The sequence below is a fragment of the Hemitrygon akajei genome, chromosome 3 (assembly GCF_048418815.1).
Source record: "Hemitrygon akajei chromosome 3, sHemAka1.3, whole genome shotgun sequence".
In the NCBI taxonomy this organism is placed as follows: Eukaryota; Metazoa; Chordata; class Chondrichthyes; order Myliobatiformes; family Dasyatidae; genus Hemitrygon; species Hemitrygon akajei.
In genome coordinates, this window is record NC_133126.1 from 141,234,894 (window position 1) to 141,260,871 (window position 25,978).

Sequence of the window (25,978 nt, forward strand, 5' to 3'; positions counted from 1 at the left end):
CTTTTAGATCTATGTTAAATGTCAAATTCAGATAGGTGGTGAAAAAGGCATTTAGCAGACAAGGCCTCTATCAGTAAGGGCAGTGGATCTGGGAGTTGGGATGTTATGATTCAGTTGTGCAAGTCATTGGTGAGGTTACACTTGGACAACTACACACAGGCTTAGTCCTGCTGTTACAGGAAAGATGTGGTTAAACTGAAAAGAGTGCATCAACATTTATGAGGATGTTACCAGGACTAGAGGTGTAAGTCACAGGGAGCGGTTGGCCAAGCAAGGTCTTGGAGTGTAGGGGAATGAGCGTGAGGATTGACATTATAGACCATTGTAAAAAAAAAGAGGAACATAGATAAGATGGATGGTAGCAGAATTTTCCCCAGGGTAGGGGGTGTCTAAAATTAGGGGCCATATATTTGGGTGAGAGTGGAAAGACTTAAAAGGGAATAGAGGGGCAACTTTTTCACACAGAGCGTGGCAAGTATATGGAACGAGCTACCAGAAGAAGTAGTTGAGGCACGTACAATGGTATCATTTAAGAGGCACTTGGACAGGCACATGTGGGAGCAGGACTAAAGGCGATGTGAGTGGAATGCAGGCAATTCAGACAAGATGGGTGGGCACCCTTATCGGCATAGACTTTTTGGGCCAAAGTGCCTGTTAACTGCCCTTACTGTAAGCACGGATGTTCACCAAACTGAACTACTGCTCGAAATAAACTTGAGACAGCAGCTTTCTTTTTGGATTTTTAATGAGAATGACCTTGTGAAACTGCAAAGAGGCAAGTAAAATACATATTATCAGATGCCTTTGTATACTTAGACTATCAATTATTCTCAGAATGGATGCTAACCAAGGTAATGTATACACAGATGATCAAGTGGTTTTAAAAGTACACCCAGGCAACACGCTCTATCTATACACTGTAGGCACTTAGCACAAAGAAAAAACACAATATTTTCTTCAAAATATGTCAACTAAATGTTTACTAATAATACCAAAAGCTTAAAACTCAGATATTGCTGCTTCAATGGCAAATAAAGAGTTAGAGTTGAATATCTTTCCACTGTGCATTTCAAATAAAAAAAACATGCAGAAAGTTGTATTTATAAAATACAGCTTGCATACAGGAAGTGGTGTTTATACCAAATAAACTGTGCCTCTAGAGGCCGCCAAACTCTTAAAAACAGCAGGGCCAAAACAGCTTGTATCCATGATCTATTAGTCTGTGACTATCACAGAACATAAGTCAGGTTTTAATGAGTAAGTTTGGATTATTAAGTGGATAACCTTCTCCATTAACTATACATGGGCAAATCTACTTCTCACTCGTTTGCTACAGGGGTATCTTTTTGACATACATCTGTGCTGTGATGGAATGTATTTACAGAATAAATTGGGAGAAGATAGCCTTCTGACCTTGCTGCTTGATAAAGGTCTCAAGACTGGAACACTACCAAATTAAGCCTGGTGCATTACTGCAGTTTATCTGCACATTCCACCATGTAACTGGCACCTGCACTCTGATCAATGAACTAGCCAACGATTTTTAAAAATCCTATAGATGAGAGTATTCTTGAAATTAACTTCAATGACCTGTGTTCTTGCATTTAGTTATTATACAGTAGCATTTATATGTCATTTCATTTACAAAATCATTCCATCACATACCAGAAGTGAAAAGGCTTAGAGCAGACAGGAGATGAGTTACTCTTCACTGAGTATCCCTCTTCGGTCTTGCTTTGATAGTCATGTTATTATGTTGTTGATGACAACTGGCCTAGTTAGGTTTCAGACTGCCTCCGTTGCCAGCCCTACCCAATTTCCAATTTGATGTTGATATAATAAGGGGACCATCACAACTGATCAAAACCAAACCCAAACCAGAAATATTTATTTATTTACGGAGATACGGCATGGAATATGCCCTTCTGTCTCTTTAAACTGTGCTACCCAGCAATCTCCCGATTTAATCCTAGCCTAGTCACTGGACAATTTACAATGTGCAATTAACCTACCAACCAGTGCATCTTTGGACTCTGGGAGGAAACCAGAGCACCCAGAGGAAACCCACGCAGTCAAGGGGAGAATGTACAAATTCCTTCCAGATAGTGGCAGGAATTGAACCCGGGTCGCTGGTCCTATAAAGCATTGTGCTAACCACTACATTACCGTGCAATAATATGCACTAATATTATTGCAAAGGAGGGCAAAAATATACAGGTGAATGGCTAGTGATAAAGGTTCGAGGCAGCTAATGCAGAGCATTTTCCATTCCAATAGTGCTTTCTACTTTCACTTCATTTTACATTAAGTTTGACTCCAACCACTGAAGGGAGGTATTTCATGACCGCCGCCCCCCCCACTCTTTTACTACAATATGTTCCACATTTTTAAGCATAAGTATTCTCCATGCTTAAGTTAAAGCTATCAGCTGTTTAAAGGTTGTGCTCTTCTTTTAAAAAAGACTATTCCAATCTACAGGTATTCAAACAGTTTTTTTGTAATTTAACAAGACTGAAATTATCTTAGGTAACTTAATAACTGGGGTTCTTGCAGCTCATCATTATCTAGTGGCCTAAACTGGGAAATGTACTTGGGTGGACAGGATTAGATTCAGCCGTGATTCCTCCAATGCATAGATCAAAAGTACAGCTATATTCAATTTATAATCTAACATACAAAGTGTGGGCACACAGTAGCCACCAGCTTATGTCAAAAACAAAGCATCGGCGAAATTTAGAAAATAATTTCCCTATGGTGGGACTCAACAGTCTGTCCCTCAATGCAGAAAATATCAATTTAGTTGAACTTCAAAAAGGAACCAAATCAACTCAATATTCAAATTTCATAAGTTTAGGGTGGGGAGGAGGAGAAAATTATGAGTTCTACAAAAATGAACTAGATATGCTGAACATTCTTTACTGTATTTCAGACTTTTACATTTCTTCTATCGTTCAGTATCAATCATTAGTCACAGTTTGTTTTTTATCTGCATATTCTTCCTCTGCACAGTATAGAACAGCTTCCCTCAAATTGAGAAATTTTGCCCTCCCATGTAGAATATAATCTGGTTCCGCTTTCATTGAGAATAAAGCCATTTCAGCTAATAAGAGAGTGGAATTACTGAGCACAAAATAAATTCTTGCTTAATGTCAATAAAAAGGATACTACACATCAGATAAAATACTTATGTTATATCCTAGTAGTTTCAAGTAATTAAACAAAAATATTGTGACAATGTCATGAAAGAATTTCACTGCAACCTATAATAAGTAAATCATGTTTACTTAAGATTTTAGAGAGATCACTGGCTGCATGACTAACTGAATTTCCACCACACAAGAACTCTGTTCCGTTTTTGAAGTCTGGCACATGCAGGATATGAGACTGTAATGTGGCATGCTTTGAATTTACCCCTGATTAAGACATTTTGGCTGTTTTGTTTGTTTTGCATCAGCCACTGCATTGAACACATCTAGATAACAGGGACTCAACACAGTATCTTGCCACAGGAGACTGCCAACACAAAAATGAGCAAAAAGTCCTAAAAATATACATATTGCACAAGCTAAAAATTTCAGTGAAAAATTAACTATAATTTTCCCTGATAAATATTTCTGCTCTGCAAACAACTGTCTCCTTTTGCTTTGCTGACAATGCACAGTCTGAAGTTTCTCCCCCTCACTGTTGGGAGTCTGGGAAGCTCAGGGCCATTATGACAGGACTTCAGACAGCAAGTGCAAGTAGCCGTCATTTATGTCAGTAAGATCTGGCCTGTCATTACAAGTGAATAATGTGAAAGCACCGTCCAAAAACAAAACTACCAATTACACTTCATTGAACTTTTCTTAAAAGCCTTCCCTGATGGATCAGCAAGATTTTCTGACAAGTAGGTGAAGCACATTGACCAACAACTTCCTAAGATTGATTCCCGATATGTACTGAATCATTTGGCACAAAAGTGAAGGCAATAAAACTACCCTCCAAAGGTCCCAGAAAGAAAAAAAAGACAAAGGAAATACCAACCAGGCGTGATACAGCTGGATATTCTCATAAAGCTTCTACAACTGCTATGGCTTCGGTCTGTAGACCTGGTACAAACCTACTACTGAACACAAAATATTCCTGGCCTTCATTGTCTAGTTCCATTATGCTAACTTTTTAATATAATTTAATCAATTATGCTTTAATGTTATAAATAATTGTTCAGAAACGCTCAGTATTCATGAAAGTGTAGAATATTGTTTTGAAGTCATCTTTGCATTTAGTTATTGTGCATTAACTAAAAAGGTATAAAGCAACTTAAGACTAAATAAATATATTTAACTAAGTGCAAGTACCTTTTGATGGATCTTTCAGAACAACATCTGAAATTTCAAACAATTTCAGAGGTAGCGGCATTTTTCTGTTGGCTGCAACGGTCTTCAGCAGACCAGAGAGAAGAGTCGTGCGAGCTACCTGAATCAAAATAAAAAGCAGATACTAGACGTGTCTTGTTTTCACATAACAATGTGGCTCATTACATATGAAAAAAAATCCTCATATTGACAGGAGTTTCCATGATTGCTCAAAATGCTAATAGCATCAAGTGGCTCCAAAAGATCTAGTTAGAGTCCACTCCATCAAAATAAGACATAGACATAGGAACAGAATTAGGTCATTCAGTCCACTGAGAAACATTTCACTTACAAAATAAATTTGTCAAAAGAAAACATAAAACAGCACCTCTGAAAACTTATTCTTCTATAAGGCAAGTGTTACTTAAAATACTTGAGCACAATGATCTGGAGTTCGATCGATGTCTTTCTAAGATGTTAAACCAAGGAAACTAGTGTTCTCTCAAGCTGCTACAAAAGTCCCTTGCCATTATTTTGAAGAAGGGCATGGCAGCAATCCTTAGTATTCAGACCATTTCTTTACTCCAGTCAACATTCCTATAACGAGCTTATGTGGATCATTATCACATTGTCATATTGCTGTTTATTGGAACTTGCCAAGCTCAAATTAGTTTCCAACTTTCTTACACTATGGCAATGTCTACATTTTAGAAATACTTCAGCAGTTATGCACTTTGAAATGTCTTAAAAGAGATAAGAAGGCACTGCATTAAAGAGCAAGACTTTCCTTTCTTTAAATAGTATTTCAGTAACTTTTAAATTTGATATTATTACTGTAAATCCAGTTAATGAAAAATGGGTAAATGGAACAGGTCTTTCGATACACCGGGGTCTGCACCAACCACAAAGCCAATCTTGCTAATCCCATTTGCCTATGCATGGTCTGTACCCCTCTATTCCCTGCCTGTTGATGAATCTGTCTGCCTTTTAAACATCCGTATTGTATCTACTTCCATGGCAGTGTATTCAAGAATCCCATTGTATTAAGTTTAAAAAAACTACTTGCCTGCACAACTTTTTTAAAGTTTCCCCTCCTACCTCAAACTTACGCGATCTAGAACTTGACACTTCCACCTTGGAAAAAGGACTCTGATTATCTACCCCATGTCTCCAATAATTCTTTATATTTCTACCAGTTCACCCCTCAGCCTCCAAGACTCCAGAGAAAATAAGCCAAACTTGAGCAACCCTCGCCTTGTAGTTAAGTCTCTCCATTCCAGACAACATCCCCTTCATTGTCCAAAGCCTCCATTTCCTGCTGGCAACCAGAACTGCCTACAATATTCCAAATGTAGCCTAACCAAAGTTTCAAGCAGCTCCCAATTTTTATACTCCATGTCCCCACCGAAGAAGCCCAGAACGTCATACTCTTGTTTACCATGGCAAGGAGATACATACTCACACCCTCATATTCCACTGTACATCAATACTCCTAAGGGTCCTGTCTTGCATTTGACCCTCAAAATGCAATACCTCATGTTTGTCTGGGCTGAACTCCAGTTCCCATTTATCTGTCCAAATTTCCAACTGATCTACATCTTTCAGCAACTTTACTCATTGCCCCCAATTCCACCACCTCATCTGCCAACTTACTAATATTTTCATCCAGATCATATCTATCACAAACAGCAGAGGACCCAGCAGCCAAGGGTTGATCCTTACAGAACACCACTGGTCAAAGACCTCTAGAAAGAGAAACATCCTTCCAATGCCTCCACTTCCTAAGTAATGTAATTAAACAGAACCCCGCAAAAATTAAAGGAATTTGGTTAATACTCTATTTAAAGATAAATACACCTTCACAAATTAGATATTATATAGCAATTCAGGGAAATATAAATTCAGCTTAAGAATCAAAAATGAAGCAACAGTTTAGAAACTGAATTCTCACCAGTAGAGAAACAATTAAGAGAAACTGGAATAACATCGCCACCTTGTGGCCTTCTGAATTATAATACCGCATCAATGACTGATATTAAACTGAAATGTCATCTCTGTTAAAAATTTATATTGCAATCCATTGGTGATAAGAATAAGCATAAATTGATGAAGTCAATTTAAATATCGCAGGAATGTCAGCTTTGAAACAAAAGTGCACTATCAGCTTGAAATCTCTAAATACCTGCTAACCATCCTGCACTCTACATTTCGACACAGCCCGACTTGTTTGATCCGGCTTTATAGGAGGTAACCTCCAACCCTATAGATCTCCAGGATCTCTGTATTCCTCTGATCTGAGTTTAAGTTAACTCTAATTGTTCCACAGAGTCAGCCACACAGTTTAGAAACAGGCTTGTCCGCTCCTTGAGGCACGCAGTCCACCAACCCCTTACAAATACCTATTTACACGAACCCCATTTACGGTTGCCAATTACACTCCCAACCTGCACGCCTTTAAGACGTCGAAGGAAATCACAGCTTCGACGAGAAGCCAGTCGCAGGGAAAATGTACAAACATCACAAAGGCAGCAGGAAAGGTGATGATTGAACGCAAGTCACTGGAATTGCGAGACAGCAATTCAATTACCCCAGTGCAATGGGGCAGCTGCACCCGAGCTCAGGAAATCACTCTCTTGAGCTTTCTGCATTTCCACCTCATTACCCCTCTGATCAAGCATGGAGGCTCAACTGCAGAGGAAGTTTCTCATAGTCTGTTTATTTACCACACCCCTCCCCCACTCCCAAAGCTTCACCCAATCATTTGACTTAAATATAATTCTAAGCATTTTAGGAACCATAGAGTCAAGAATAGGTTATCCAGTATTCAAAAGATGACGGACATATCTAAACTTGCTTTTTCTCATCCTTTCGCCAATGCTCTTGATGCCTGGATCCAATATTTATCAATCCTAAAAACTCAAATTCCTAGGTTTTTTGGAAGGATGAGTAGGAAAGTATTCTTGATTTCTAATCCTATTCAATGAAGAAGTTTCTAGATTTTGGTTCCTCATGCTCTAGGCCTAATTTTAAAAATATATCCCCAATCCTTAATTCTGCCAAGAGAAAACAGTTTTTCTTTCCTAATTCAGCAAATCATTTTTGTATTCTGAACTCCAAAATGCCACAAATGGATGCATATTGGATCATATGAATTAAAACAGCTCCAAAACTATAGAAGGTTCTAAACTAGCAACAAAATTATGAGTGTTTAGGAAGAAGAATTGTTTGGATCTTTGCCTTAGATTTCTGTTACTTGGTTTTCCAAGATTTTATTTGTAATTGGCTATGGGCTGTGTTGAAGCCAAAAAATGTGATCCAAAGCACACTAAATAGTGTGCAAAGGAAATTAAATAATTAGCCAGGTTGTTTCTGCTGCAGCCTTCCCATTTACTTTCTTGTGTGCAGCTGTCAAATGCAAAACACATGAGGAATGAAAATGGGGAGCAGAAAAGGGAAGACAGGATCAACACAAGAAATGGAGACAGGCAGATTAGTCAGATAATGAAGTGGGAAAAGATGGGGTTTGGAAGATGGGTACATTCTTTGTTGCAAAATAATTAATTTTCTTAATGGTTAATTCATGATCTTGCTGCTAATACTGTACAATGAAAATCCTTCCCTGTACTGCCCATGGAACTCTAGATACTCAAAGATCCATGAAATCAGATTTGTAATCACAATTAAGATGTAAATCTAATGAAACTACAAGTTAGTTCAATGTATTCACTAAATAATAAATAACATTCCAGATACATCCTTTATCTGAAAGAAAAATACTAAATCTAATGGCAATCTTGCTAAGGAACTTATCAGAAAATTCCAAATTAGTGAAGTTGCAGGACAGCTGTACTTTAATCTATTATATAAACCTAGCTAAGCTTCTTTAGACACAAATCTTCCTCAAATATGGTTGACACAGACATGCAACTCTATTAATTACCTGAACAAAAGTCTATCTTTGGTTCTTACCTGAAATTCAGCTGTTTTGGGATTGGCGATATGTACTGCTCTCGTCTTTGCCAGATCCTTGCCCAGCCTGTCAGCAATATCTTCCTGAGAACACTGAGGTAATTGGAAAAAAATACTGAGAAAAGAAGGCAATGGAAGTCATCAGAGCATCAACCAAATTCAATTGATCTTTCTCCTGTTCCTTCTTAAATCCATGATGCCTTGCAAGGTGTTCAAACAGATCAAACAAATTGTCAGTGCTTCAAAGGAAACTCTGTTAGGTCTTTTATTGGTTAAAGTATGTTTGCCCACAAGATTGCTGGATGTCCAGGCTGAGTGTAGTATGGTGATGACAACAGACCAACCAGATGACCAGACCAACAATATATCTCCCAAACTACTAAGATTTCATTAATGTATAAAAAAGCATAAATAAGTCTAAAAAGGATGGTGAACATGTGTAGATGAAGTTAATGTCAAATCAATATAGAATGAGAAATTATTAAGAGAAAGGAAGATTAAAAATACATAATATAAATGTGATATTTAATAGTCTCTAGTGACAATTTGTTAATTGCAAAAACAAAATTCTTCACTTCTAATGCTCTCATTTTGAGAGAGATTACCTCACAATCATTACACATATTTCTCAATTTACAAATATATGAATATGTGCTATACCTATCACTTCAGAATACATATCCTGACTCACAATTTACTAAATAATTATGCCTTCAGGAACATAACTCTTTAGTAAATCAAGAGTTCTAAAATTACTTTGTCCTTAAAAGATTGTTTACATGATTTTACAGAAGATTAAGCAGGCAATGGAGGTATCTTGAGATAAATTAATCAGGGCGATAGTGAAAGAAGATCTAAGGAGCAGAATGTAGAGTTCATCTGCATAGAGATAAGGAATAGTAAAGGGATAAAATATCACTGGTGGGAGTTGTCTATAAGCCAGAAATCATAACAATACAGTACATGAGCAATAAGCTAAAAAAATCTGATGCATGTAAGAATGGAACGGCAGTGGTCATGGTGGATTTTAACTCGCACATAGATTGGGCAAATCAAGTTGGTAGTCTTTAGGAGGACTTCACTGAATGCATCTGTGACAGCTTTCAAGAACAGCATGTCAGCAAACCCAAAGTGAAAATGTGGCCTTAGATCTAGCCCTGTACAAGGAGATAAATAACATTAATAACCTTGTAGTTAGGGATTCTCCTGTACAGAGCGATCAAGAGTATGGCTGAATTTCTCCAGCAAATGGATGAAGCAACTGTTTAATCTAAAACTAGTGTATCATGCCCAAACAAGGGAAACTAAAATGGGGTAAGGGAGGAGCTGCCTGGGAACACAGACTATAGGTGGAACAGGCTATAGTTGAGAAACATTGGAAGACATTTAACTGAATTTTTCATGGAGCACAAGTTAAAAGCAAGGACTGTAAAGGTGGGGTGAGCCAGCCTTGGATAACTAAGGAAATAAAAGAAGGCATCAAATTAAATCTTTGTGCATACAAAGTCGCCAAGAGTAGTGGGAAACTAGAAAATTGGAAAGATTTTAAAAAGCAACAAAAAAATACACTGAGCACATAATAAAGAAAAGGGAAGGAAGATTATGAAAGTAAACAGCACAAAATATAAAAACTATTAGTTTAAGTTTTTAATTATATAAAGCAGAAAAGGGTGCCTAAAGTTAATGTAGGTCCATTGAAAGATAAGAAGGAAGAATTAATGTGGAAACAGCCGAGGCCTTGATCAACTATTTTGTGTCAGTCTTCAAAGAAAGATGTTATGAATGCAATGAGAGTTGAGGACCTCGATACAGTCGTTGTCACTGAAGAGGTAGTGATGAACAAACTAAGTGGCTTAACGGTATAAACTAGTCTCCTGGTCCCTGATGGCTTGCATACCAGGGTACTGATAGAAATGGGGGAAATTATAGTTGCCATGTTTGTGATAATTGACCAATACTTCACTGGACTCTGAGCGTGCCTCAGTGGACTGAAAGACATAGGCCAATTAGGTTAATGCCAGTAGATGAGAAAATGCTTGAAGAAGAAATACTGAGACATCAAGATAGAAAAAGTTCTATCAGGCAGACACAGAATGGGTTTATGAAGAACAAACAAACTTACTGAAATTCTTTGAGGATATTTGATTGCAGTGGATAAAGAGGAACAGATAGATGATGTAGACTTGGGATCTGGGAACACAGATCCATAATTCGTTAAAAGTGGGGCATCACGGGAAGATAGTGCTGTAAAAGAGAGCTTTTAGCATATTGAACTTCATAAGTCAAAGTATTGAGTACAGGAGTTGGGATGTGATATTGAAGTAGTATGAGATACTGGTGGCTAAATTTGAAGTATTGCATGCAATTCTGGTCACCTTCCTACAGGAAGGGTAGTAATAAACTTAGTTGGAAATTGGTAAGTATGATGTTGTAGGAATAGCAGAGACATGGCTGCAAAAGGACCAGGGCTGGGAAATGAATATTCAAGGGTATACATCCTATCGAAAGGACAGACCAGTGGGCAGAGGGGGTGGGGTGGCTCTCATGGTGAGGAATGAAATTCAGTCCCTTGTGAGGGGTGACACAGAATCAGGAGATGTAGAGTCAGTATGGATAGAACTGAGAAATTGTAAGGGCAAAAAGACCCTAATGGGTGTTATCTACAGGCCCCCAAATAGTAGCCTGGATGTAGGGTCCAAGTTGAATCAAGAGCTAAAATTAGCAAGTCGCAAAGGTAATGATACAGTTGTAATGGGGGATTTCGACATGCAGGTAGACTGGGAAAATCAGGTTGGTACTGGACCCCAAGAAAGGGAGTTTGTGGAGTGCCTCCGAGATGGATTCTTAGAGCAGCTTGTACTGCAGCCTACCAGGGAGAAGGCAATTCTGGATCTAGTGTTGTGTAATGAACCAGATTTGATAAGGGAACTCGAGGTAAAGGAGCCATTAAGAGGTAGCGACCATAATATGGTAAGTTTTAATCCACAATCTGAGAGGGAGAAGGGAAAATCAGAGGTGTCAGTATTACAGTTGAACAAAGGGGACTATGAAGCCATGAGGGAGGAAATGGCCAAAGTTGACTGGAAGGATACCCTAGCAGGGATGACAGTGGAACAACAATGGTAGGTATTTCTGGGAATAATACAGAAGGTGCAGGATCAGTTCATTCCAAAGAGGAAGAAAAATTCTGAGGGGAGTCGTGGCTGACAAGTGAAGTCAAGGACAGTATAAAAATAAAAGAGAAGAAGTATAACATAGCAAAGATGAGCAGGAAGCCAGAGGATTGGGAAACTTTTAAAGAGCAACAGAAGGTAAGTAAAAAGGCAATACAGGGAGAAAAGATGAGGTACGAAGGTAAGCTAGCCAAGAGTATAAAGGAGGATAGTAAAAGCTTCTTTAGGTATGTGAAGAGGAAAAAAATTAGTTAAGACCAAAGTTAGGTCCTTGAAGGCAGAAATGGGTGAACTTGTTATTGGGAACAAGGAAATGGCAGACGAGTTGAACAGGTACTATGGATCTGTCTTTACTAGGGAAGACAAAAACAATCTCCCAGATGCAATAGTGGCCAGAGGACCTAGGGTAACGGAGGAACTGAAGGAAATTCACATTAGGCAGAAAATGGTGTTGGGTAGACTGATGGGACTGAAGGTTGATAAATCCCCAGGGCCTGACGGTCTGCATCCCAGGGTACTTAAGGAGGTGGCTCTAGAAATCATGGATGCATTGGTAATCATTTTCCAATGTTCTATAGATTCAGGATCAGTTCCTGAGGATTGGAGGGTAGCTAATGTTATCCCACTTTTTAAGAAAGGAGGGAGAGAGAAAACAGGGAATTATAGACCAGTTAGCCTGACATCAGTTGTGGGGAGTCAATTATAAAAGATGAAATAGAGGCACATTTGGATAGCAGTAACAGGATTGGTCCGAGTCAGCATGGATTTACGAAGGGGAAATCATGCTTGACTAATCTTCCGGAATTTTTTGAGGATGTAACTATGAAAATGGACAAGGGAGAGCCAATGGATGTAGTGTACCTAGACTTTCAGAAAGCCTTTGATAAGGTCCCACATAGGAGATTAGTGGGCAAAATTAGAGCACATGGTATTGGGGGTAGGGTACTAACACGGATAGAAAATTGGTTGGCAGACAGGAAACAAAGAGTAGGGATTAACAGGTCCTTTTCAGAATGGCAGGCAGTGACTAGTGGGGTACCGTAAGGCTCGGTGCTGGGACCGCAGCTATTTACAATACAGTATACATTAATGATTTGGATGAAGGGATTAAAAGTAACATTAGCAAATTTGCAGATGACACAAAGCTGGGTGACAGTGTGAAATATGAGGAGGATGTTAGGAGAATGCAGGGTGACTTGGACAGGTTGAGTGAGTAGGCAGATGCAGTTTAATGTGGATAAATGTGAGGTTATCCACTTTGGTGGCAAGAACAAGAAGGCAGTTTACTATCTAAATGGAGTCAAGTTAGGAAAAGGGGAAGTACAATGAGATCTAGGTGTTCTTGTACATCAGTCAATGAAAGCAAGCATGCAGGTACAGCAGGCAGTGAAGAAAGCTAATGGCATGCTGGCTTTTATAACAAGAGAAATTGCGTATGGGAGTAAAGAGGTCCTTCTGCAGCTGTACAGGGCCCTAGTGAGACCACACCTGGAGTATTGTGTTCAGTTTTGGTCTCCAAATTTGAGGAAGGACATTCTTGCTATTGAGGGAGTGCAGCGTAGGTTCACGAGGTTGATTTCCGGGATGGTGGGACTGTCATATGTTGAAAGATTGGAGCGACTGGGCTTGTATACACTGGAATTTAGAAGGATGAGAGGGGATCTGATTGAAACATATAAGATTAGTAAGGGATTGGACACGCTAGAGGCAGGAAACATGTTTCCGATGTTGGGGGAGTCCAGAACCAGAGGCCACAGTTTAAGAATACGGGGTAGGCCATTTAGAACGGAGTTCAGGAAAAACTTTTTCACCCAGAGAGCTGTGGATCTATGGAATGCTCTGCCTCAGAAGGCAGTGGTGGCCAATTCTCTGGATGTTTTCAAGAGAAAGTTAGGTAGAGCTCTTAAAGATAGCAGAGTCAAGGGATATGGGGAGAAGGCAGGAATGGATTAATCCCCGATTGTGGATGATCAGTCATGATCACATTGAATGGCGGTACTGGCTCGAAGGGCCAAAAGGCCTGCTCCTGCACCTATTGTCTATTGTCCATAAAATTGAAAGAGTGCAGCGAAAATTTACAAGGATTTTGCTAGGACTTGAGGACCTGAATTATTGGAAAAGATTGAATAGGTTAGGACTTCATTCCCTACAGCATAGGAGAATAAGGGGGAGATCGCATAGAGGGGTATGGTTAGGGTAAATACAAGCAGGCTTTTTTCCACTAAGGATGAGTGAGTCTAGATCTAAGGGTCATGGGTTAAGAGTGAAATGTTCAATATTTAAGGGGAACATGAGGGGGAAATTCTTCACTCAAAAGGTGGTGAGAGTGTGGAATGAGCTGCCAACTGAAGTGAGCGATGTGGGTTCGATTTCAGCACCAAAGAGAAATTTAGATAGATACATGAACAGCAGGGGTAACGAGGGTTATGGTCTGGGAATATGCAGATTAATAGTTTGGTATGTACTAGGTGGGCCAAATGTCCTGTTTCTGTGCTGTAGTTTTATGGCACTGAATAAGATGCTGCATGAAATTGGAGGGTAATGTATCAGCCCCCAATGTGCCCTGGTTCTAGAGGATAGAGGATTGTTTAACCAACAGACTATAGAGAGTTCTGTTTCTCCAACTGACACTCAGTGATGAGTGGCATTCCACAGGGGTTGGTGACGGGCCCACAACTGTTCATGACATGCATTAATAATCTGGAAGGGGGACTGAGTATAATCTTTCTAAGTTTGCTGATGATACTAAATTTAGTGGAAAAGCAAAATTGTGCAGATGCAGTGAGTCTACAGGGAGGTATGGATAGGTTAAGTGAGTTGGCAAGGGTCCAGTAGATGGAGTACAATGTTGGTGAACCCATTTTGGAAGGAATATTAGAAGATCAGATTATTATTTAAATGGTAAAAGATTGCAGCATGCTATTGGACAAAGAAACATGGGAGTGCTTGCACATGAACTGCGTGCAAGTGCAACAGGTTATCAAGAAGGCAAAGGCAATGTTAACGTTCACTGCTAGAGGGTATGAATTTAAGAGCAGGATGTTATGCAGCAACAGCAGAGGGTACTGGTGAGATTATATGTGGTGTACTGCATGTGGAGTTCTGGTCTCTTACTTGAGGAAAGATATACTGGCTTTGGAGGCAGCGCAGAGGAAGATTACCAAGTTGATTCTGCAGATGAGTGGGTTAGCCTATGAGTAAAGATTGAATCCACTGGAATTTAGAAGAATGAGTGGGGATCTTATAGAAATATTAAAAAAATATGAAAGGGATAGATAAGATAGAGGTAGGAAAGTTGTTTCCACTGAGAAGTGAGACTAGAACCAGGGGACATTGCCTCAAGATCAGGGGAATAGATTCACGATGGTGATGGGGAGAAATTGCTTTTCCCAGAGAGTATTGAAGCTGTGGAATTTTCTACCCAGGAAAGCAGTGAAGATGACCTCATTTGACATATTTAAGGCACAGTTAGATAGTTTTGCAGAGCAAGGAACTGCAATTTTTAAAGTGGGTGAAGTAATTGTTTAGCAATTGGCAACATCATTAACAATAAAACATCAAAATTTAAAGTCTTTTACGTCCTTTGGAACCTGTACATTAGTTGACAGCCTAAGATAAATTTATAGTTTTAGTTAAGAATTGATTCATAAGACCAAAAAATCTTGCACTAAGCTTTAGACCCAAGAGCTTTGTAATAAGATGAAAACAGCACCTTTAATTAATAACCTATTGTATAAAGCAATCAAGTTAGCCAATTTAAACAAGAAGTGTGAAGGTATTCAGAGTGTTTTCTTTTGGAGTGTTACACTTACTGCATAAAGTTTACAAATTCTACCACATCAGAAATTTGTCACCTAGATTCCCGTACAATTTTTTTTATTCCTGGGAGATCTGGTTCTACCCATGTCTGTGACAGTCCACCTTCCTGCCTCCTTGGCTTCAAAGGATGCTTGTTACTCTCTAGCTTTTCTGTAAAGTTCCATTTTTCTCTACAGGGAAGGTGCACAGAGACTCATTCCCTTCATTAGAGCTGCTTAATAAAAATCAAGCCAATTCATTAGACTCAGCAAAGTTGAGCACTGTACCAATGAGATGAGGTACTGGATAAGGGAAGGGGGAGATAATGCTTAGAACCCAATTCCTAATCCTTGATGAATGACCCTGCTGAAAAATATTCCAGAAATTGCATTTCCCTTATTAAAATCAAATCACCCGATTTAAGCCAGTTAACAGAAAATGCGTGCTCCTCCCTGTTGAGAGAACTTGTATACAAGATTCAAAAAAAATAAACTACACATGCTGGAAATCCAAAAAACAGAAAATGCTAGAAAACTCAACAAGTTGGACAGCATTTGTGGAATGAGGAACAAAGAGTGTTTCAGATCCAGGACCCTTCCTTTGAACATGATCATGAACAAAAAGGAGATCATGAGCATGTTTATCTTTGCAAACCATTCTGAAACAAAATGAATGGAGTAGATCTTAAGTTTATTGTAACATTAAAAACTTACCAGAGCAAAGGTCAAGGCCTCTGTGAAGCCCCCAGCTGCCATGTCCTGCCTCAGCAACTCAGATAATTTGTTCAATGGAAACTAATGAAGACAAAAAAAAAACATGGCAATGACTAAGCTGCAAACATGAGGAAATCCACAGATACTGGAAATTCAAACAACACACACAAAATGCTAGTGGAACACAGCAAGCCAGGCAGCATCTATAGGAAGAAGCACTGTTGACGTTTCGGGCCGCGACCCTTCGTCAGGACTAAGGGTCTCAGCCTGAAACGTCGACAGTGCTTCTTCCTATAGATGCTGCCTGGCCTGCTGCATTCCACCAGCATTTTGTGTGTGTTGAGTGACTAAGCTGGATATTGTTCATGCTAATATCTAATCATGTTGTCAAATAAGCTGTTGTTTTCCCTCACAAAGGGCAAGTAGATAATATGGAGTGCAATCTGGCATTTATTCCCTACCCAAGTGACTTCAGGTTCTTGCAGCCAATAGATAAACCTACTGATTTTCTGATTGTTATGATCTTAATTCTCTGTATGCAAAAGGACCAAGCTCTCTTCAGGCTAAATATTTTTAAGTCTTAATTTTTGCTGCTCCCACTGAAGTGAGGAAATGGAATTGCTAGAATTGTCCGAAGAGAAATGTGGACTTGATGACCCAAATGAATTCCTAGGTCATAAGGAGATGAGAACTAACTGACCCATTCTATTGACCATCATGCAACAATGCAGATTCTACCTTGTAAATTCAGAAGGACAGCACGGAAGCATAGTGGTTAGCGTAATGCTTTTCACCGCCAGCGATCAGGTTGGGGTTCAATTCCCACAGCTGTCTGAAAGGAGGTTGTCTATTCTCCCTGTGGCTGCATGTGTTTCCTCTGGAGTCCGTGGTTTCCTTGCACATTTCAAAAATGTACAGTTGGGGGCATGCTATACCGACGCCAGAAGAATGGCAACACTTGTGGGCTGCTTCCAGCACACCCTCAGAATGTTTCCGTTGCTCTTACATCACTATGCTTTGATGTATCTGTGATCTCTTTATCGCTAAGCTTTATAAGCTAATCTCTTTATCGTTATCCTGTATACATGTCCTCTACCTTCCCAAACCCCGGGGAAGCCTAGGACTGTCCACTTTTCCAGAACCCTCAACATTTTAAAAACTTTTGCAAGGTTTCCCATTATTTTCCTACGTTCCAGGGAATAAAGACCTCTAGTTTAGTATCATCAACAAACTTGATGGCTTTGTGGAACAGACAGAGTTACTGAGTTGAGGAAGCAACGAGCCTGCAGAAGATATAGTGCAGGGAAGTGTATAGTCATACACCTTGGTAGGAGTAAAGGCATGAACTATTTTCTAAATGGGAAGAAAATTAAGAAATCAGACCTGCAAAGGGACGTGGAAGTGTTTGTGCAAGATTCCCTAAAGGTTATCTGATAGGCTGAGTTGATGGTGAGGAGGAACTGCAATGCTAGCATTCATTTTGAGAGGACTAGAATGCAAAAGCAAAATTGAGGCTTTACAAGGGACTGGTAAGGTCTCTCTTGGAATACTCTGAGCAGTTTTGGGCACCTTATCTATGAAAGGATACATCAGCATTGCAGAGGGTCCAAAGGACGTTCACATGAATGAAAGGTTTAATGTATTTGGAGAGTTCAATGGCTCTGGGTCTACACTTGTTGGAGCTTAGAAGAACCATGGGGGAATCCAATTGAAACATCAAATATTGAAAGCCCTAGACAGAGTGGACATGGAATGTTTTCTATGGAGAGGTGATGTCTGGGACCAGAGCCTCAGATCAGAAGTACTTCTCTTCAGAAGAGACGAGGATGAATTTCTCTAGCCAGAGGGTGGGGCATCTGTGGAATTCACTGCCACCGATGGCCATGGAGGCCAAGTTATTGGGTGTGTTTAAAGCAGAGCTGGTTAGATTCTTGATTAGTAAAAATATAAAAGGCTGTGGGGAGAAGGCAAGAGAATGGGGTTGAGAGGGGTAATAAATCAGCCATGATGAACAGCTGAGCACACTCGATGGGCCAAATGGCCTAAGTCTGCTCCTGTGTCTTATCGTCTGATTTATATTCATTCATATCCAAATTATTTACATAAGTAATGAATAACAAAGATCCCAACACTAACTTCTGGGACACCCCATCGTCGCAGGCCTCCAGTAATAAAATCAACCTTCAGCCATCACCCTCTACTTGCTATCGAGCCAATTCTGAATCTACATCACTAGCTTCCTGAATCCTAACCTTCCAGATCAGTCTATCATGTGGGACTTTGTCAAAGGCCTTACTAAGGTACATAAGACAACATCTACTACCCTACTTTCATCTATCCCGAGTTACTTCTTAGAAAAACTCCAAAAGGATTTGTCAGGCATCACCTTCCACACCTATAACCATGCTGATTATTCCAGATCAGACCTTGAATGATAGTAATGGTAGATCTGGTCCCTCAGTATTTCCTAGAGCAACTTCCCTTCAACTGAAGTCAGGCTCACCAGCTTGTAGTTTCATGGCCTGTTCTTGCCTCTTGAACAATGGAGCAACATCTTGATATGGCCCCCTTAACAGCCTCCCACTTACCAACCGCTCCCTTACCTTCACCCAGTCGACTCCAGCTAGACCCTGCCTAATGCCCTCAGAATTGGCCCTGCTCCAGTTCAGGTTGCTATGGACCCACTCTCTTTTTCCCTATCCATTTAAAAACTAATAGAATTGCAGTCAGTGGTCCCAAAGTGCTCCCCAGCTAGCACTTCAGTTATACGGCCCACATTGTTCCCTAAAAGGAGTTCCAGTATTACTTGTTCCAGAGTAGACTCCTCTATATATTACATGAGGAAACTGTCGAACATAGCGCGCAGATTCCACCCCATCCAGGCTCTGCACTCTGGGTGGAGCATTCAAAACCAGGAAAACTGAAATCTCCCACTATCACTACCCTACTCTTCTCACAACGACAAACAATTTCTCAACACACTGCTCCTCAACTTCCACAGACTACTGAATCTATAAAATAGTCCATCCTGTTATCAGGTCCAACAAAAATGGTACTATATCATTTAATTAGTTATCACACTAGGGCATTGGAAATCTGAAACGTACTTCACCAGAAGGCATTTTGAAACATTCTTTACCAAGAATTCCTCAGAGTGTCCAAATAAAGTAAATATAGTCATTGAAAGGAAATGAAGGAGTGATGAAGGATGATGGCTGATGTTTGAAAATACAGTAAAATTCTGTTACTCTGACATAACATGGGACTTGGTGGATTGGCAGATTTTTTACTTAAATGTTTTTCCAACTAATACTCCAAAAAAACTAAATTCACTTTAAAAAAAAATATATATATATATATGGTACACATGAAAACAAGAAACCAGGGCAATGTTGAGTTTAAAGGGAGTGTGCACATCAGGGCCCTGTGAGCTTAAAGGGAGTATAGTATGCAAAAAGAAGCAAGGGAACCAGCACCCCAGTGAGTTGAAAGGGAGTGTGGAGACTGGGGCACCTGTGTGTTAGATGGAGAACAGTAAACAGGGCACTGCTGTGTTAGTGAGATCACAGGAAGTATGACCCCATGTGTCAGAGAGAGCACAGGAAGAGGGGTCTGCTGTGTTAGCAGGAACACAGAAACAGAGGCCGCACTGTGTTAAAGGGATCGCACTAATCAGGAATGCTCAACATATCAGCATTTCTAAACACTAAACAACAGGTTACCTAAGTTTTACTGTACATTAGTGATCAGACAATTACATTAATCCTTCTCTTATCTATACCATTCGAATAAACTGCATAAGTATCTTCGGCCTGAGTCGAAAGTAGCCTTGCTCATCTAAATTTATTGCATTAAAGACACCCTACTCCAACTATCAGTACTTAATTTACACAAGCAACATTATCAGAAGTGCCCTCTTCATTTTAAAAATAAAATCGTGACTCACCAGCCTACTCAGATGATATAAATGATCTCCAGGAAGTATTTGAAAAACAGAAAATGGCCAACATGCACTTCTCAAACAACAATTATAAAAGATTAAATGCTCTGTTATTCATTGCTATTGCAGAGACTTTACCGTCTATCAATTGGTTGCTATCTTTTACATACCAAAACGGGCATCATTTCAACAATTATTACCGATCTGCTAATAATATAATGCAAACCTCAGAAATATGATACTGTATTCCCACCTGATTAGCCACAGTATAGGCTTTGGGAACTGTCATCTTGATATTGTTGTAACCATAGGCTATTGCTGCATCTTCTACAATGTCACATGGATGGATGATGTCTGCTCTAGTAGGGGGGATTTCAATTTCTAATTGTGCACCATTCCCTATCACCTTGGACGTTAAATACATGCGAGTCAGCAACTTAGCAAGAGAATCTGGCGTTTCACTAAAAGATAAAGTAAAAATACAAAGTTATTTTTCTCCCAAATTTAATCAAGACAATTACATCAATGTATTAATTTTAATAACTTACTTGATTCCAACTCTTTTATTAATAAATTCTGTACTCAGAATTTCTTTTCTGTACCGCATCTCCTGCAAAAGAAACATATGTTGTGATACATAACAAATATTTTAAACCAACTTTAAAAATAAACACCCTTCAATTTTTTTTTGAGTCACTTCTCCTGAAATCATTGATTTTTGGAAATAGTTTTACAGGTTTTGACTGGCATTTACCAGTAATGATTGTGTTAAAAACTCTAGTGTTGAGTCTAACCCAATACTATCAACTTATAAGAGGTACATCAACATTGTTCAAGACAACGTTGCAACAAAAAAAATATATATTAAGTAATGTTATGTCTAACATCTCATGCAGCAACATAACTAGAATAAACAGTCTCTTTCATATCCAAATATTAGCAAATAAATCTGTTCATTAGCTGTCTTGGATATAAAATTGTAACATTCTATTTCAATGACTTGTATGATTCTCATATTTAAAAGAAAACATCCTAGATCACATATTCATTAAAAATGCACTGAGGATAATTCACATAAATAGAGGCATACTACTCGTTCAACATTGTGTACAACCATTTCTCAAAATTTTTTAATGGTTATTTTTCAAGTTTTAAAATTACATGGAGATTAAATCTGATACAAATTCAACAGAAAACTGTAACAAGATACTCATAACTTACTTGACATTTATAAGACTGTAAATATTCTCCAGGTGGTTACTTCTTGACTTGATAATATTCAGCCATCAAGGGCACAGAGGACATAGAACAGTACAGCACAGCAACAGGCCCTTAGGTCCAACATGTCTGTGCTGATCATCATGACAGTCTAAATAACTTCATCTGCCTGTTCATGCACCTATCTAAATGGCTCTTAAATGCTGCCATCGTCTCAGCCTACACCATTTTCCTTAGCAGCACATTCCAGCACCTGCCATTCTGTGTTAGAAAAACATTGCTCACACACCTTCTTTAAGCTTTCCCCTCTTGCCTTAAGCTTATGCCGTATTTGACATTTCCTATTTACATAATGATAAAATATATCTGATTATACTCACTGGATAAACGTACATTTCTTCATTAGGATAAATCACTTGAGCTGCCTCAACTCTATAAGATAAATACAGATTTTACATAAAAATTAAATTCCGGTAAGAAACTGCACTTAAAAAGTATATCATATTATAAGTACGCCACTCCAAGAAGAGTCGAAGACACATCATTTATTTTGTTGGAACTCCACACATATCTTAATAGCCTTCAATACAATTTCTAATGTGTGAACATTACTTCCCTTTTTCAAACTTAACTGCGTATCAAACAAGAATATATACCCATTTGCTAAGAAACAGAATACTGTACTTACGTAAATGGTTTTTCACAGTATTCACTAAACATTGTGACAATTGTATCAAGCACAATTTTTGCCTGTTATGATGAAATAATAAAGCAATTAATTCAAGATTTACAAGCACTGAAAATGTTGATCTAAGATGGTATAAAACCCTAGCTTACACTGATCTACTTACTTTAGTGCGATCAGTTGCTGTACATTCAATAAAAACATTCCGTGTGTTGAGTGTTATTTTACTGTGGTCTCCTGGCAAATAAAAAATATTAAAAAACATGTTTACAGTAACTATTTTTGCACAACCTATGATAAAACACAGCATTAATTCTGGGAAAAAAACATTTACATTGTGTTTATGTTTGCTTTTGGCACTGTCGCCTCACTGTTTCCTTTATCAATTGTCTGTTAGTGGACAGAATACTATACTCATTCCCAGATTTCAATATTCTGCTTAAGGAAGGATGCCAAGAAAAAAGAAGCATGTCTCACTCCAACATGTCAGTCCATGACCTCCTCTACTGTAATGAGGCCACACTCAGGTTAGAGGAGTCATCAGATATCCCCCTTTTCCAGACCCAAGTCTCTTTCGCCAATCGATTTCCCAGCTGTTTACTTCACCCCACCACCCGAGTTTCACCTATCACCTTGTAGTTTTTCCTTCCCTCCATCCACCTTCTCATTCTAACTCATCTTTTTCCAGTCCTGCTGAAGGGTCTCATTGACTGTACTCTTTCCCATAGATGCTGCCTGGCCTGCAGAGTTCCTCCACCATTTTGTATGTGTTGCTTAGATTTCCAGCATCTGCAGATTTTCTCTTGTTTGTGAAAAAAAGAATTCACTGGATTGCACTGGAAATGCTTGGCTTTAACTATAATAAAAAGATTTAGAGGAAACCCAATGAGTGTTCAAATTAATTTGAAAGTTTTAATAAGATAAACAGAAGATATTCCATTCAGTCTGTAATTGAGTAGCAAGAAGGGCAAATAATTAAGACCATTAGCAAAAGAACACAGGTAAAATTTAAAAGGACTTACTTTAAATGTAAATTGTTATTCAGACATCAAATACCCAAACAGAAAATAATGGGACAGAACTTAACAGATTTTCAAAAGGAACAAAATAAATGATTGGAAAGTGTGCACAATGTTTAAAATACAGAAAAATAACATGGCTCAGTGGCTAACTTTTCAGAAAGCTGATACCTCCTCAAAAAATACAACACATTCTTCAAATTTATTATTAAAAATCACTAAATATGAGACAAATGTAAAACACAAGACAGTCTGCAGATGCTGGAAGTTCAAAGCAACACACACACACACAAAATGCTGGAGGAACTCAGCTGATTGGGCAGCATTTATAGAAATGAATCAGCAGTCAGTGTTTCAGGCCAAGACCTTCCTTCACAACTGAGAAAGAGGGGAGAAGGTGTAAGACCAATGTAACTATGTATGAATAAACTAACATGAATATGATACAAAATGATATATCATAATATGACTCTGTAATTCATAGTCTATGATGGAAGAAATCTAGGAATGCTATTTCATATTGCAGTTATTCCAATTTTGTCTTTAGCAAATACAATGCACAAGCACAATGGTGGACAACTGCACAATTCCTTCTAATAGCAAAAGAACTGTTTAATTCTTATTGGAACAGCAAACCAATGCCATGACAAAGTTCTGTAAAAGCCCATGAGTTCTGAATCAGCTGAACAGTGAAATATCAAATTGTTTAAAATGATAGAGAATCAATGGGTGGAAACAGAAATCATTTCACTGGTGCTGATTCCAAAAGGAGGAGAGACAACCTACAGAGACCAGTTAGAAGTGAGAGCAGTCTTCTCACACAAACAGTTGTGAAAATCAATCCTGAATGGTGGAATCAGCAAAAAAATTAAAATTTTTAAAATATAGTAACATTTTGTAAGGAAAATATGGAAAACATTTAAAGAGGTATCATCAGCAGGCATGAGCTGAAATAGAAAGCTGCCCCAGCAAAAGCATAAATTAGAACACACTTTCCATATTACTGTACTCACCATTTATGATAGGGGGCATAGAAAGAACTATGCCGTTGCTATCGTAGATAACAGGGTAAACTGGTTTGTCTTCAATAATGTGTAAATAATGGCGAAGGTGACTATCTGTCTAGAAATCAAACCAAAATAATCATTTTCAAAACTAGTATCAGAACAAATTATTGTCAGATAGATGTCATTATATGCCTGCTTCTTTCTCTGATTTATCACAACATTAAGCACAATTGACAATAGAGTGCATTAAGTCCTCAATAATTCACTGTCCACAAACTCACCAAGTTTCAACTTTGTATATATACTACAGGCACTATTCATCATACAGAGTACAGAGAAAATTTACAAGGATTTTGCCGGGTCTGGAGGACCTGAGTTATAAGGAAAGACTGAATAGGTTAGGATTGTATTCTTTAGAACACAGATGATTGAGAGAAGATTTGACATAGGTATACAAAATTATGAGGGGTATAGATAGGGTTAATACAAGCAGGCATTTTCCACCGAGGTTAGGTGGGACTACAACCATGCGTTAAAGGTGAAAAGTGAAAAGTTTAACGAGAACATGAGGGGAAACTTCTTCATCCAGAGGATCGTCAGAGTGTGGAATGAGCTGCTAGCACAACTGGTGCGTATGAGCTATATTTCAACATTGAAGAGAAGTTTGGATAAGTATATGTATGGTAGGGATACGGAAGGCTATTATTCCAGTGCAGGTCGATGGGAATAGGCAGTTTAAACAGTTTTGGCAGAGATTAGATGGGCCAAAGAGCCTGCTTCTATGCTGTACTTCTCTATGACACAATGACTCTATTAAAAAACACATTCTTCCACAGCCTCTCACTGTGGCGTTTGGTAAATTCGAGTTACCATGAGATGGATTGTGTTTAATGTTGTCTATGAAAATAGTAATCAGATTTAAAATATCCAGTGAAGGAAATGTGCCATGTTTTGTCTAGTATGATCTTAGTGTGATTCCATAACCACATTACTCTGGCTGACTCTTCACTGCTTCATGAGCCCATCAGCTACATTAAGCTAAAGCAATACACAAAATACTGAAGGAACTCAGGACAGGCGGCATCTAAAGAAATGTCGATGCTCTGGTTGAGACCCTTCTAGACTGAAAAGGAATGGGGAAGAAACCAGTGCAAAAGGTTTGGGGGAGGGGGAGGAGACTTGCTGGAAGGTGAAAGGTGAAAGGTGAAGCCAGGTGGGTAAAGGTAAAGAGCTGGAGAAGAAGGAATCTGATAGGAGAGGAGAGTGGACCAGAGGAGAAATGGGGGTGGGGGAACCCAGGGGGGAGTGATAAGTAAGTGAGAAGAGGTAAAAGGCCAAACTGGGGAATAGAAGAAAAGGATAGGGGTAGGGACCTTTTTTTTAACCAGAAAAAGAAATCAATACTTATACCATCAGGGTGGGGGCTACCCAGACAGAATATAAAGTGTTGCGCCTGCACCCTAAGGGTGACCTCATCCTGGTACAAGAGGAGGCCATGGACGGACATGTCAGAATGGGAATGGAATCGGAATTAAAATGTTTAGCCAGCAGGAAGTCCTGCTTGTGGCAATGGAGCGGAGGGGCTCAATGAAGCAGTCCCAAATTTATTAGGGGTCTCACCAATGTAGAGGATGCCATATCAGGAGCACCGGACCCAACAGACGACCACAGAAGGCTCGCGAGTGAAGTGTTACCTCACATGAAAGGACTGCTCTGCATGGAGGTGAGGGAGGAGGTGAACGGGCAGATGTAGCACTTAGGCCCCCTGCAGGGATCAATGCCAGGAGGGAAACATGGGGAGAGATGAATGGACAGGGAATCGTGGGGGGTGCGACCCTTGTGGCAAGTGGGTAGGGGAGTGGTGGAGGGAGAGGTAAAGATACATTAAGTGGTAGGATCCCTTTGGAGATGGCGGGAGTTACGGAGGATGCAGAGATTCATGGGGTGGTAGGTAAGGACAGGAGTAACTGTGGCACTGTTAAGGAGGTGGGAAGATAGGCGAACCTGGATATGCCAGAAATGGAGTTGCAGGTGAGGGCAGCTTTAATAGTGGAGGGAGTAAAGAACAATGACACCACTGATGTCCTGGAAAGGAAAGCTGTAAACTGGAAACAGATGTGGC

At 39.2% G+C, this 25,978-nt stretch overlaps 1 protein-coding gene across 2 annotated transcripts in view; it reads right to left on the bottom strand.

Moving 5' to 3' along the window:
• Nucleotides 1-25,978, bottom strand: part of farsb (phenylalanyl-tRNA synthetase subunit beta) — a 56,065-nt gene that overhangs the window by 17,894 nt on the left and 12,193 nt on the right. For both annotated transcript variants that reach the window (XM_073040942.1, XM_073040943.1), the window contains 9 exons: nucleotides 23,863-23,971; nucleotides 21,997-22,067; nucleotides 21,834-21,895; nucleotides 21,526-21,577; nucleotides 20,476-20,537; nucleotides 20,181-20,388; nucleotides 15,988-16,068; nucleotides 8,304-8,396; nucleotides 4,338-4,455 (listed from right to left, as the gene is read on the bottom strand). In XM_073040942.1, the coding sequence (XP_072897043.1) occupies nucleotides 4,338-4,455; nucleotides 8,304-8,396; nucleotides 15,988-16,068; nucleotides 20,181-20,388; nucleotides 20,476-20,537; nucleotides 21,526-21,577; nucleotides 21,834-21,895; nucleotides 21,997-22,067; nucleotides 23,863-23,971 (856 nt within the window). The remainder of the gene's footprint in view (nucleotides 1-4,337; nucleotides 4,456-8,303; nucleotides 8,397-15,987; nucleotides 16,069-20,180; nucleotides 20,389-20,475; nucleotides 20,538-21,525; nucleotides 21,578-21,833; nucleotides 21,896-21,996; nucleotides 22,068-23,862; nucleotides 23,972-25,978) is intronic.